The sequence below is a fragment of the Notothenia rossii genome, assembly GCF_949606895.1.
Source record: "Notothenia rossii genome assembly, chromosome: 4".
In the NCBI taxonomy this organism is placed as follows: Eukaryota; Metazoa; Chordata; class Actinopteri; order Perciformes; family Nototheniidae; genus Notothenia; species Notothenia rossii.
Window position 1 is genome coordinate 20,892,341 of NC_136902.1, and position 14,817 is coordinate 20,907,157.

Below are 14,817 nucleotides of genomic sequence, written 5' to 3' on the forward strand. Positions count from 1 at the left end.
TAGCATATAATATAAGAATATTTATTCAATTAAGTGCGAAACTGCAAAATATTTACAGTACAGTATGACACAATGTGACACCAAATTCAAAGTACCTGAAAGACCTCAAATAAATAAATAAAATGCAGTACAGATGCTAGTGACAACAAAACCAAGAAGACATCGGAACAAAAACTGCTGCGAAAAATATAAAAAAGGACAAGACGTAATCAAAATAAATATTAAATACAGATATAAATAAATGCATTGCTTTTTGTGGCTTTTTGTTTGCATTGGTTTTAGGCCTCAGTGCACAATTTAGGCTTGCCCTGGATGAACTTTTGTTTAATTTATCTTAATACGCAGACACTCAGATTTCCTATCAAAGTTCGTTTGTTCATGTGTTTTTCTCCAATCTCTACACTTGGAACATCTGTGTGAATCTTTAGTGTGGATATCTGATTTGGTACATTCATCTTTAGTCACTCTGTCACAACATTCTTTAAAAAATAATTATAATCTAAATAACATAACAAAAAAATAATAAATAAAATATTTCAAAGTAATGGGTGCGTGTTTGTATCAGGTAGATTGAGTTGAGGTGGTAAGTCTCTCTGAGTATTCAGTGCTCTCCCAGAGGAACTAGACAACATAATGCAAACACATTTCTCTATACAGTCAGTACCACGGCCATTTGTACAGCAGTTCATTCAAGAGCAGAGCTCCTATTCAGGCCAGTTTCAAAGAGTCAAACACTGCTCCTCTCAACTTTTCATGTTCATATTTCAGATGCTGCCCATCTGTGAGGCGACAAGGTGAGAGGGATTGAAGGAGTCAAAGGCCACATCGAGGGGCATCTCATAGCGTGAAGATTGAAAGAGTGGATGGCCCTGAGGCCCTCCTGGCATGCCGCCAGTGTGGTAATGGTGTGACGAGAGGTAGTGGGGATTGTGGCCGGAGTGGGGTGTGTAGTTTCTCTCGGGCTCACGTGGAGAGGGCTCCTGCTTCAGGGCATAGTTGCCACTGATGCTCAGGGGGGGAGTAAGGGGCCCATCGTATGGTGGGGTGCCGCTGCTGCACTCGTTAGGGGATGGGTTGTCGTATACAGGCCCCTTGAATCCCTTCATATGGAGTAGGTGGGATGCCTCCAGGGAGCCATAGGGGGGGCTGGGAAGGCCTGGAGACGGGAAGCTGAGAGGATGGCCTGCCTGACCCCCCACACCACCCATCCCCGGGCCTCCACACTTATCGTCCATCTTGTTGTTTATCGGACTGGATCCCAGCTGCATGCAGCCGGCCACGAGGTTACTGGTGGGCTGAGACAGACCTTTGCACAGAATCTCCACAAAGCCATGGCTGTCAGGGGACTGGCCGTTCTCGAGCGACTCCGACAGGGCCCAGATGTAGTTGTGTGCCAGCCGTAGGGTTTCAATCTTTGACAGCTTCTGTGTCTTGGAGTAGCAGGGCATCACTCTGCGCAGACTTTCCAGGGCGTCGTTCAGCCCATGCATACGGGAACGTTCTCTCGCATTGGCTTTAGTTCGCCGGTTACGAAACCTCTCCTGTCTTGCTTTGGTCATCTTCTTCTTCTTAGGGCCTCTCCTTTTGGGAGCATGTTCTCCATTTGGTCCAATCTCCTGATCATCATCATCATCATCATCATTGTTATCCTCCTCATCTTCCTCCATATCCTCACTGCCCATGTCTGTGCAGGAGTGAATTTGGCCCCCTACACTCATGCCATGGCTCTCCTCTCCATCCTGAGAGCTGCATTCATCTTCCTCCAGCCAGCCCAGGGAGCTCACCAGCTCACTCACATCTCCGCTCTTTCCAAATGGTTTGGTCATCATTTTTGTCTGAAAAAAACAAACAATTCAGTCAATATCATGAATGAGTGTACAGAATGAGTGCTCTCATTTCAGCACTGAAGTGTGGACAGCTCACTCTAAAGAGAGGGTGGCTCAGTCTATGTCTATTTGATTATTTAGAATGAAGTACTGGGTGTTTTTCTAATAGAGGAAATATATGGCTGTTTTAAGAATGAATGATCCCCTGCTGTTACACTGGAGTTGCTACAGAGATGCTATCAATCTAGGACACGACAGGATTTACTCATCATAAAGCTCAAAGATTAAATAGGCAACATAAAACTGAACACACATGTGGACAAGCTGCCCTGATTTTAGAGCAGTTTTGTTCATTACATGTTAAAATCTTGCAGAATAAATTAATAAAGCCCAAATGTTACAATCGATTAATTAAAACAATATTTTTTTTTAAAGTCCAGACAAAGAATGTGCTATTGTTTGGAGAAAAAATATATCTGCCCCAGTTAATTATTGTGCACTAATGCATACGTAAATGGGGCGGATTATTGTAATATATGAATTCAGAACTTTAGACACGCAACTGTGTCCGGACTAATGCCACAGGACGTAACTGCAAGAGCATTGAAAATAAAATATTTTTAATTTGTTGACATCAACAGACATTTTGCTGAATTTAGTAGTCTAAAATGTGATTCCTTTTTAAAATGTAATTTGGATCTGTTACTTTATACAGCTGGGCTGATAATGAACAAACGTGTAAACTCACCTGTGTGGATTTCGGCAATTGCTCGCTCTGTGTAAAGAAAGAGTAAGACCAGGTCTATAAAACTGGGAATTAGTCCAGAGTCGCTCTTGTCCTGAACTCTTCTTCTTTCTCAGATAATCATGAGTGCGCTTGGAACTTGCTTCTCCAAATGGCACGATCGGGCTGATATTGCTGACTTAGCCGGGTAAGCCCCTCCCTCAGGGGCCCCACCCACCATCAATTCATCCAAACGCGCGTGGCGGGCTCGTGGCCAGAAGTTCCACCCAGAAACATAATGCTGGACAGAGAGACCGGGCGCGGCCTATTGCACGTGTAGACAATGTTTATTTGTAAATCAAACGCTCCTAAAACTCTGGGAGGTCTTGGGTCACTTCATCCAATGCGCAAATTTAGGAGCACACTCCCAAACATTCCCATCATAAATGATGTTGGCAGCACAGATTGATATAGCCTATAGGCGATGTTTTATTGGAGCACATTAGAACATAGGCCTACTCAAATCCACGTCACTTGTTTTCAATCACACAAGGAATATTTTCCCTAAATGCACAAACGCCAAAAACAAATCCGTCCCTAATAAGCAGCAAAACACACTCAGGCTGGCTAGACACCTGCATGTTCTCTCAGTCTGAGATATTCTCACCGTGCAATATTTTCGTCATATTTTTGTAAAAGGCTATTTGCATGATAATGAATATTAGTTTTTTTTCTCACGATTTTAATAGCTGAAACGAGGAGCTGTATTTTAGTATTCCCCTACTTGTCATTATTTTATAAACCCATATTTTTCTGTTATTAACCATAACACCGATTCCGAAGGGTCACTTTAATACATCGTCCCAATCTAGCATCATGTTGGCAGGCAAAGTCCTGCATAATGTTCCTTTTTAAAAGCAACATTATACATCTTCGCACTTGAAAATATGGGACTAGCCAAAACATTCCATTATTCTATTTTAATTCCATGTGTTAACCATCTTAATCGATTGTCTATCTCTTCATTAGTCGGTTGGATTAGGAATTTTCCACTTAATTAAACACATTGCAGGCCTGGTCTTCGCTGAGTGAGACGCTCTTCCATGTGCGTGCATTTAAGTGATTGTGACAGTTTAGTGTGCAGAGAGCAGGTGTGTGCGTTGTTCATCCAGTCATTCAATTGTTTTCTTCCATTTTTAGCGTCATATTCTGCCCCCAAGGGCTATCTGATTGTTGAATCGATTGGCGCAATAATGAACGGACTGGTACTTAATGGTAGGCTTTAAAGCTGACCCAGGCAGGGGGATTTGTAAACGTACCATCATACCGTATTTTTGATAACGGCGAATCTCGTAGATGAATTGCCGACACAGCATTGCTGGCTAATTTTCAATTTGTAGTTTTTTTTATTTGATCTATTACTTTCAGTGTTTTTCCAAATTGTTTTTCTAAATGATAAAAGTCCCACTGACACTTACTTTTATACTTAACTTTTCAACCCTTAGTGCAGGTCTTGAAAAGAGTGTAAGACTTTTTTTGTTCAAACACTAATACTATCTCAACATTGAGAATTTTCCCAAGTGTTGACAACAAATACCAAGGCTTTATAAACGCCCGCGAGTCCTCGTGCGTGGCGGGCCGCCGCGCAATGGGGGTCTTTTGTCATCAGTGGCCATTGACAGCCGGGGTCTCGTGAGCCGCACGTGTCCCTGCATTGATCCCATTGTGCGCGCGATTGCGCACAGCTGTGTTGGAGACTGAACTTTGCCAACTAAACTGTAGGCTATCCTTGTTTCTGAGGGTGCGATATATTTCCACATCTCAGAAAATAAAGATATGGTCACGTGGCTAATCTGCAACATCGCGTAAAAACAGGCACTTACCCAACGATTTATTGAACAGATGGCTGGATAGGAAGCATTGGGGGGTGGGGGCATCTGTTGCTTGGATGCTCACGCGTCACTGCTTGCCCAAGATGATGTCTCGTGCTGAAACAGCATTTATTCACCCCACTAACGGCCCTAATCACTGGCCATAAAGGCATGTGGACAGAGAGAAAGAAGCGCCCATGTCCTTTGTGTGTGTGTGTGTGTGTGTGTGTGTGTGTGTGTGTGTGTGTGTGTGTGTGTGTGTTGCACCATGTGATGTGTACGGCAACAACTCTAGACTAATGTGATGTGCCCAAAGGTCCCCAGGTACATACACCCCTACCCCCGAACGTATACTCAGCCCTTCTGTCCCATGAGTGTGAGCATGGCCTCCACCACACCTGCAGCCTGCATGGGGAATTGAAGCCTTGCAGTCTCCCACAATCCCCATCGGTTTCCCAAATGACTGACTGACTAACAGAGAGGGAATTGTGTTCTGCTCTCATTTGAGCAGTAACATAGATAGGCAGCCTTCTGGAAGAGGTCATGGTCAACACATTTGATCTAAAACAGCTTTTGATGAGTTTGCATGATTCTTAACCTGGATTTTCTAACCAATTCAAATGTTGAGTAGACTTATACAGTCTATTACTGCATGGCTTAAAAATATCCTAAGAAAGTGTGAGAGAATATTAAGATAATTTCGCACGTGTTATAAGTTTGTGAGGCTGGTAAAACTGGCTAAGATGCATTCATATTTGGACATGAGCTGGCCCAAAAATGTTTATAATAAGATTTGACCTAAAGTACCAGTCTTAGCTATATTTAAGGGCTGTTGTTGCTATTAAAGGGGTAACCCCTGTCCTTACAAAAAAAAAACCTGCCACAAGTGAGTTGTCTCGCTCTGGTCCCCTGGGAGTCGGAGTGGAATGGGAGGGAATCGTGCGCTGTGCTGACAGATGGGTCCTTGTTCCTGTCTTTTTCTTCATCTCTATCTCCCTCTCCCTCTTTTGCTAAAACACAGACACACTCACACACCAAGACTGCACGAATACAATAGGAATTAAAGCTCTACACACATGCTCCCTGCACAGCTTCTGAAAGCTGAGCCCCTTGTAGTGATCATAAAAGATGGAGCGAGCGTGGATTTGCAAGAGGGCTTGGCGTTGTAAGGGGTGGGGGTGATGTGGCACAGGATGGTGAGACTCGGAGATGAAATTGTTTTGTTGTTAGAGCAAATGTTAAGGTTTGGTTTTGGCAACCTGTATTCATTTTTACACTTTTAAAGGTTGTATCTGTTTCAATGTTTTTTGAGAAAAGTTTCTTGAGCAAGTTAATCATGTGCGTATGCACCAGTTATTTACATTTTATAGCTTAGCTTTACAGTAATTGTGTTTGTTTGGGTGTTAAGAAGTCCCTCAGTTCTCCCCGTTTGCTGCTCACTGAGGCTGAATATGCTACGCAGACTTTCCTGAGGGAGATTCTGATTCTGTGCTGCATACAGGGGAACATCAGTGGTCTAACACACACAAATGCACACACAGTTGTGGACTTTTAACCTCAGTTAAATACCTGGATCGTTGTTTATTCTTTAAATATGTGGTCATTTGTATTGTAAAACATTTAAACAAGATTTTGAAGATAGGGGAGATAAGTCTAAATTGTGTTATTTTTTGTCATTTCTTAAGTTAAAACTCAAGCCATTTGTTCTATTTTATGCATACATGTGTTTTTTCTCTCAAACTATATGATATTCATAATGATTACAACCTAAATTTAAGTTTGCAATTGCAGGTTTTCACTGTGCCATCTGCATGCCATCGTACAATATATCAAGGCACACAATGTAGACTCAAAAAAGGCATATGTGTGAACTGATGCCCGACTGACAAGAGGAAAGCTGTCTATATCTCCTTGTGTAGGAATATGATCCCATGTTTTGACTTCACACAAGCATACATTTCTGGGCAAATGGCTAGCATATCCAGAAAACTAAGATGTCAACAAATTATAGTTATCTGGTTCAAAAGGTTTGCTTTGATAAGATCTAGCAGAATCTCACCCAGACAATATGAGCAGATTGTGTGCATCTTATTCCTCTTCCTTTAGGCTAATGGACTTGGAAAACATTCCAATCGGGCAGAAATGTAGCTACAGAATGGGAATCAGGCCTGAGGGCAATTCTCACTAAGTGGGGAGAGAGCCATTAAACAAAGGTGCCTGTGGTTTCATATTCAGGATACTTTACAACCTCCGTCCCAGGACATCAACAGTGTTTTTGGGTGTGCTGTTAGAGGGGGCAAAAGAGGGGGAGGAGGATCCATCTGCCATGCTGCCGGTCCTCAGGGAGACGGGCATATCCCAGGAGTGTTTAGGAGAGAGAAGGGCTGAAAGGATTACACCCAACCACTAATCAAGGACGGTAATCTGTGAGCCCCCGTGTAAAATCCCCTACGATCCAAACAACAATTTGTGACAGAAAAAACCTCAGTGTACAGGGACATCTAACTGATGTTGAACAACCTGACAAATCCAAGAATAAATCCAGGTGATTTTTAATTGGGAGAATCAACTCTGGAGGTGTTATTGGCAAAGAGCCATGGTGTCTCTGTGATCAGGTGTGAGTGTCCCACAAGTGGCCTATCTGATTCCCAGTGTGACCATTATGCTAATACAGCAACTAGACAAGCCTGCAACATAAATTAGACTAACGGATAAAAGCACTTTTCAAATTGCAAAAGGTTTTTCTTGCATATTAGTGTATACGTCCAAAATAACAAAATATAAGTAAATGTTTTTATTAGTGTTTCACATGATTTATCTTTTTTTGTTAGACCTTATTTTCTGTACATAAATGCAGAAATTGCTTTCATTTGTCTGTATGCTTGACAATGAACTTTTAACAGCTGATCCACGCTGACACAAGGTGAGCCCTGCAGAGCAGTTTTTCCTGAGCTTTCCTAAGACTTTGTCACAGCATGAAGTCACACAAGGTGGGGCGGCTAAGCTGCTGTCCCGGCAGGTCTCTCCATCCGGTAAAGGAATAGCAGGGAATCAAATTGCCACTAGTTTCATGGTCCCTTGTCAGTATGGTTTTGATGTATTGGTGCTGGTTGGGGTCTGGATCTTGTAGTGGTGGGTTTAAAGCTCCACAGGACTATAGAAGATGCTGCCTAATGATGGTGCCAGTCCTCGAGGGCATAGGGAACTGGAACATCCTGGCCTGCACCTCCTCTACCTCCTGCAGTATGCCCATTGGCTAGGCAGCCCCTAAGCTCCCGATCCCCATAGCCTCATTGTTTAGTAGGCCCGGCACTGTCAATATTAAGCCTGGCTAATGTGATCTAGAGGCAGCTGGAGCAGCCCCGATTATTACCATGACACTGCCGACTGAGGGGTGTAATATCATTAAAAATAAATCAGGTGGTTTGGAGATTTGCTGTAGCAGGGGGGACTTTGAATGACATTAGGTGGGAGAACTGCCATAATTTCATTAGTCAGTTGGGGCACCTCAGAGGATCTGTTGAAACATTTCCTTTAAGTTGAAGTAATTGAATTTGCTCACACAACACTGCACACAAAATAAAAGAAAGGGAAGCTGATGATGGTAATTTATCAAATTGAGTGTCTAACAATTTTGAAAATTAATTTCAGAGATGTTAAGAAATATGGAGAAACATGGATGTCATAATAGGATAATATTCCAATTTGCTAATAACGGCATATTGTAGATAATCTATTTGAAAGCAGACCAAAGGGATATTGCTGTTGTTATTATTAGCCTTTTGTGGTGGATTATTGTTGCAAATGAGGAGAAAACGTGAGGCACTGCTAATCTTCTTAAACTGAGCTGTCTGCTCGGCAGACTCAAGCGATCAGAGCTATCAGCAAGTGAATAGGCTGCAGGCTGATCGAATCTATTAACAATATAAAAAATAAAATAAGAAAAAGCTTATCTATAGCCTATTGTAGCCTTTTATTTTATTCAATGATATTCTCACAATCGAGAGAACTTTTTTTGTTTTTATTTTTATTTTATTTAGCATATTTTATCCGATATTAAAGCGGCAGTAGTGCCGTTGGTCTCGCAGCGAGGGTCTTATGTCGCTATTGTTTTGAGGCGCCACATAAACGGTCATTTCAAGGCCCATTGAGCGCGCGATGGATTGGACCAAAAATCCACTGATGAGTGGGCAGAATTGATTATTGGAGGAGCGGGTAGAGTGACGCCAAAAGTAGTAAATCTGTTTTCTGATCAGCACCCTGACGCTAAATCAAATCATTTCACATCGAAATACGTCACTTGCATTGTATATCACTTCGGCTAAAGCCGTCTTTTTTGGAAGTTCCAATATTATGGTAGGCCTACATATTGTGCAGAATGGACGGTTTCAGAAATATGTATGTAATATGTTTGTATTATAATGAATAGCCATATTGTAATGTATTTGTGATTATATTTTGTTGGCCTAATCTGAATAGTAATCTGAATATGCACGTCGGTAGGCAACTATAGCACACAGATAATTGTGGTCAAGTAAAAAGTACAACCTATTTCTTATGGAATATATTAGAGTATATATTAAGCAGCAGGAATTAAATAAGACACAAGCAAAGTAGGCTATCAGTAAGTCAAAATAGTACTTTAGCACAGTTATTGAGAAAATGTAGCCAAAAGTGTACTTCCTACCACTAGATCAGATGATTGACAGACGATAACTTTTTATCAAGCAAAGCAGTATATACATTTGTATTGTTATTGTTGTATTGTAAAATATATATATTTTTTAAGTCACAAACCTTGAGGTAAACCTACAATTTACTGAAAGGTTTTTGTTTTTGTTTTTTAAATTATGTGAATCGAGTTGTAGCCAAAAGCTTTATGGGGTCGAGTCTTCCTGCTGTATAGCAGTGACATCTAGTGGCTCTATTTTAGACTACAGTCTCCCTCCTTTTTTGTCGTGGTTTTCATACTGCAGGCCTTGATGGTTTGTAAACAGGTGGGTGCAGTGGTGCTGAAGCACCCCCAGGATAGCCATAGCACCCCCTAAGCACCCCTAAGGAATGTATGTGTATTTTCTTTTTTTTATGTGTAAAATTCATATTTGGAAAAATGATTGATTCCAAAGTAATATGCTACAGTACCATACATGCCAACCTTTCCAAATCCAAAAGAGGTAGGTTTGCGCGCTGCAAATGTGCACGCCCCAATTAGGTAATCAGAAGAAATGGAACCCCAGTAATTACATGTATAAACCATGTATTTAATATATATTGCATCATTTTATGCATTTTTCAGAAAAAGTGGTAAACAGTGACAACAACGACATCTCTGGTCTGTAAAATGCCCGAAAAGTAAAAGAATGGGAGATAAATCTCCCAATGTCTCCATATTTTATTATATTTGTAATGTGTTTCTGGTCCTCTTTCAGTTGAGAGATGAAGGATGTGTCAGGATGTAGGAAAGCCAGAACTCTTGTGTGAACATTGGATAAAGCCAGGTTCATATTCTTGTTTCATGTTGTTCAATCAATCAATCAATGTTTATTTATAGAGCCCAATATCTCAAATGTTACATTTGTCTCAGTGGACTTCACAGTTTGTACAGAATATCAGTATGACAATATGACACCCTCTGTCCTTAGACCCTCACATCGTACAAGAAAAAACTTCCGGAGAAAACCCCACAGTTTAAAGGGAAAAATGGGAGAAACCTCAGGGAGAGCAACAGAGGAGGGATCCCTCTCCCAGGATGGACAGACGTGCAATAGATGCCGTGTCTAAATTGAAAAGATAATACATTTGCAACATAGGTAGTCCAAATGTTTGGAAATGCATGTGTGTATAATAGGAAGATGAATCCACGAGGATATCCATCCAGGACTTATGATCCAGGACCATAGCCACGACTCAAGATCCAGGACTTGCGATCCATTAAACAGGACCGCAGGATCATCCATGACTCCGGATCCCGGCGTATATAGACACCAAAAAGAAAGACATTTGGGGAAGCTGGGTTAATCGGAACATGAGAGTACACAGGTATTGACAGAGAAGGAAGAAGTAAGATGTCCCCCGACAAACTAAGCCTATATCAGCAAAACTAGGGGCTGAATCTAATCAGCCCTAACTATAAGCTTTATCAAAAAGGAAGGTCTTAAGCACACTCTTAAAAACGGATAGGGTGTCTGCCGTCCGAACACAAACTGGAAGCTGATTCCACAAAAGTGGAGCTTGATAAGAAAAGGCTCTGGCTCCCATTGTACTTTTAGAGACTCTAGGAACAACCAACAACCCTGCATTCTTGGAACGCAATGCCCTAGTAGGACAGTAGGGTATAATGAGTTCTTTAAGGTAAGATGGCGCCTGCCCATTAAGGGCTTTGTAGGCGAGAAGAAGAATTTTAAATTCTATCCTGTGTTCTATAGGGAGCCAGTGTAAGGCAGCCAGAACAGGAGTAATGTGGTCCCTTTTCCTAACTCTGGTTAGTACACGAGCTGCAGCATTTTGAATCAGCTGAAGCGACTTGACTGACTTCTTGGTACACCCTGATAATAAGGAGTTACAATAATCCAGCCTTGAAGTAACAAATGCATGGACTAGTTTCTCTGCATCGTTTTGAGGCAAGATATGCCTGATTTTTGCAATGTTACGTAGATGGAAATAGGCGGTCCTTGAAATTGATTTTATGTGGGCGTTAAAGGATAAATCCTGATCAAATATAACACCAAGATTCCTTACAGTCTCACTGGAGGCCAAATTAATGCCATCCATAGTTAGTATATCTTTAGATAATTTGTTTCGTAGATTCTTTGGGCCAAGTACAATAACTTCAGTTTTGGTCGTGTTTAACATAAAAAAATGTAAGGTCATCCACGTTTTTAAGTCCTTGAGGCAGTCTTGAATTTTATTTAGATGATTAATTTCATCAGGCTTGATTGATAAATATAGTTGAGTATCATCCGCATAACAATGAAAGTTTACAGAATGATTCCTTATAATATTGCCTAACGGAAGCATATATAATGTGAACAAAATAGGTCCGAGCACTGAGCCCTGTGGGACTCCATGGCTAACTTTGGTTTGCGTGGAAGATTCATCGTTGACACGTACAAACTGAGAGCGTTCAGGTAGATAGGACCTAAACCAGCCTAAAGCAGTTCCCTGTATGCCAACTAAGTGCTCTAGTCTTTGCAATAGGATATCATGGTCGATAGTATCAAATGCAGCACTGAGATCGAGCAAAACAAGAATAGAGACAAGTCCCTTGTCTGAGGCTATTAGAATGTCATTTGTGACTTTAACCAGAGCTGTCTCTGTGCTATGTTGTGTTCTAAAGCCAGACTGAAAATCTTCAAATAAATCATAGTTTTTTAAGTAATCACACAGCTGTTTTGCGACTGCTTTCTCAATAATTTTTGAGAGGAACGGAAGATTAGAAATAGGTCTATAGTTGGCTAAAACCTCTGGATCGAGGTTGTGCTTTTTAAGAAGCGGTTTTATCACTGCTACTTTGATTGATTGTGGAACATAGCCGGATAATAAAGACATATTCATAATATTTAATAAAGAAGTGCTAATTAATGGAAAAACTTCTTTTAACAGCTTAGTTGGAATCGGGTCTAAGATACACGTTGATGGTTTAGAAGAGAGAATCATTTAATTGAATTGTTCAAGGTTTATGGCTGAAAAGCATTCTAGTTTACTATCTAGTGTAATATTAGAACTTACGTTTCCGGGAGCTGTTGATAACACTATACTGGTCAAAGGCAAGAGGTCATTAATTTTGTTTCTAAGAGTAACAATTTTATCGTTAAAAAAGCACATAAAATCATTAGTACTGAGTGCTATGGGAATAGAAGGCTCAATCGAGCTGTGGCTCTCTGTCAGCCTGGCTAGAGTGCTGAAAAGAAATCTTGCATTATTCTTATTCTCATCTATTAATGAAGAATAGTAGGCTGCTCTCGCTTTACGCAGTGCTTTCTTATATTCATTGAGAGTAATATGCCAAATTAAACGAGATTCTTCAAGTTTAGTGGAACGCCATATCCTTTCAAGTTGTCTCGACTTTTGCTTTATTTTTGCGGGTTTCGGCATTATGCCATGGAGCTAATCTATGTTGTTTTATTTTCTTCTTTTTCAAAGGAGCAACCAAGTCTAATTTTATTCGCAGTGCATCTGTAGCACTATCAACAACATGATCTATTTGGGGTGGTGTACATTTTGTATAAGTTTCCTCCCTTACATGCAGACATGCTATCGAGTTAAGTATTGGTGGAATCTCTTCCTTAAATTTGGCTATAGCACTAACAGATAGATTTCTGCTGCAGGAGCTTTTGACTAATGCTTTGTAGTCTAGTAACAGTACTTCAAAAGTTACTAAGAAATGGTCGGATAAAGCAGGATTATGCGGTTCGACTAATAGTTGCTCAATTTCAATACCATAAGTCAGAACAAGGTCGAGAGTGTGATTATAGCAGTGGGTTGGTTTATTTACACTCTGACAGAAACCAACAGAATCTAATATAGAGTTAAATGCAACAGTAAGGCTATTTTTATCATCGTCAACATGAATATTAAAGTCACCTACGATAATTACTTTATCTGTTTTAAGTACCAAAGCTGATAGAGAATTCTGATAAGAATTCTGAATAAGGACCTGGTGCACGGTACACTGTAACAAATAAGATTGGCTGCAAAGTTTTCCAGGTCGGATGCGTAAGACTGAAAACGAGGCTTTCAAAGGAGGTATAATTACATTTTTGTTTAGTATTGATAAGTAAACTTGAGTCAAAGATTGCTGCAACTCCACCTCCTTGGCCCGTGCCTCGGGCAATATGAGTATTGATATGGCTGGGTGGAGTGGCCTCATTTATGCTGACATATTCTTCATGTCTCAACCAAGTTTCAGTGAGACAGCATATATCAATATTATAATCTGATATTAAATAATTTACCAATATTGCTTTAGATGCTAGAGATCTTATGTTTAAGAGACCACATTTAATCTTCCTGTTTTGTTGCACTGTAGTAGTTGTTACATTTACTTTTAGTAGGTTATTATGTATGACACCCCTATTAGGTTTTACCTTAAATTGTCCTTGGGCAGACACACACACCGTTAATATTGGGTATTTTATTGGGTTCGGGATTCCTATGGATGACTGCCTAGGAGAGAGCGCAGAGAAGCGTGTAAGACTGCGACTCCGCCTCCTGGTCTCAACTCCAGTTTGTCATGGATTAAGTCCACAAACCCCTGAAATGTTTGCCGAAATGAGATTTGCACCTTCCAAAGTAGGATGAATGCCGTCTCTCTTAATCAGACCAGGTTTTCCCCAGAAGGCTGTCCAATTATTTACGAAGCCCACATTGTTTGCTGGGCACCACCAAGACAACCAGCGCTGAATTGATGACATGCGGCTATACATGTCATCATTGATCAGATTGGGGAGGGGACCAGAGAAGATTATGGTGTCCGACATTGTTTTAGCATAACTACACACCGACGCCACATTAAGTTTGGTGCATTCTGATTGGCGTAAATAAACATCATTACCACCGACGTGAATAACAATCCTACTGTATTTACGTTTATTTTTAGCCAGCAGTTTAAGATGCGCCTCAACGTCGCCCGCTCTGGCCCCCGGAATGCATGTGACTGTGGAGGCTTCGGTCTCTAAATTCACGTGTCTCATAATAGAGCTACCAATAACCAGAGTTGGCTTCTCAGCGGGTGTCTCGCTGAGTGGGGAATATCTGTTAGATACGTGAACGGGTTGGTGGGGACCTGCGGGTTTCGCGTTATGCCCCTTCTGAACAGTCACCCAATCTCCCTGCTGCTCGGGAGTTGCCAGGGGACGGCTAAGAGGAGCTACCTTTTTCCCGGGCTTCTATGGCTATGATTCCCGCCTCCAACCTAACAACTATACTACATTTAACACATGTATCGGTACCAGTAAAGGAGGTAGGGAAGTAACCAAACATGAGACAATTAGAGCAGGAAATAGCACCCGAGGGTGGGGAAAGAGACATGGCTAGCTATCAAGCTAAAGTAGCTAGTTAGCAAACCCGAAAAGAGTGTAGGCAACTGTGGAGTTACAGTGGCTAAGAGAAGGAGAGTTGTGAGTGCTTAAGCTGTAGTAACGTGTGATTACAACGTCAGGCAGTTGCCGTGATCAAGAGTTTTAAAACGATCGATTAAGTTTAAGATAATAAGCTATCAGCAACAGAACAGGCACACGGGATACCCGGAGATGACCACAACAACCGGAAGTTACAACATGCTTACCGCAATAGTGGTCCGTTTCTGTATAGAGAGGCGAAGTCCCTCCCCTTCCGGGAGCCTCCATGGGACCCCGGAAGCGGAAAATAATACATTGAATTCAATGGAGAGAGAAAA

At 41.3% G+C, this 14,817-nt stretch overlaps 1 protein-coding gene across 1 annotated transcript; it reads right to left on the reverse strand.

The window, feature by feature from the left end:
• Window positions 1-2,738, reverse strand: neurod4 (neuronal differentiation 4). Its single transcript, XM_079678661.1, has 2 exons — window positions 2,575-2,738; window positions 1-1,835 (listed from the first exon to the last, which is right to left on the reverse strand). The coding sequence occupies exon 2, from the start codon at window positions 1,827-1,829 to the stop codon at window positions 765-767; it is 1,065 nt and encodes a 354-aa protein (XP_079534787.1). The 5' UTR covers window positions 1,830-1,835; window positions 2,575-2,738; the 3' UTR covers window positions 1-764.
• Window positions 2,739-14,817: the final 12,079 nt, after the last annotated feature.

Bases quoted from the DNA above. Each gene is read 5' to 3' on its own strand.
- neurod4 (XM_079678661.1), bottom strand. From the start codon at position 1,829: ATGATGACCAAACCATTTGGAAAGAGCGGAGATGTGAGTGAGCTGGTG.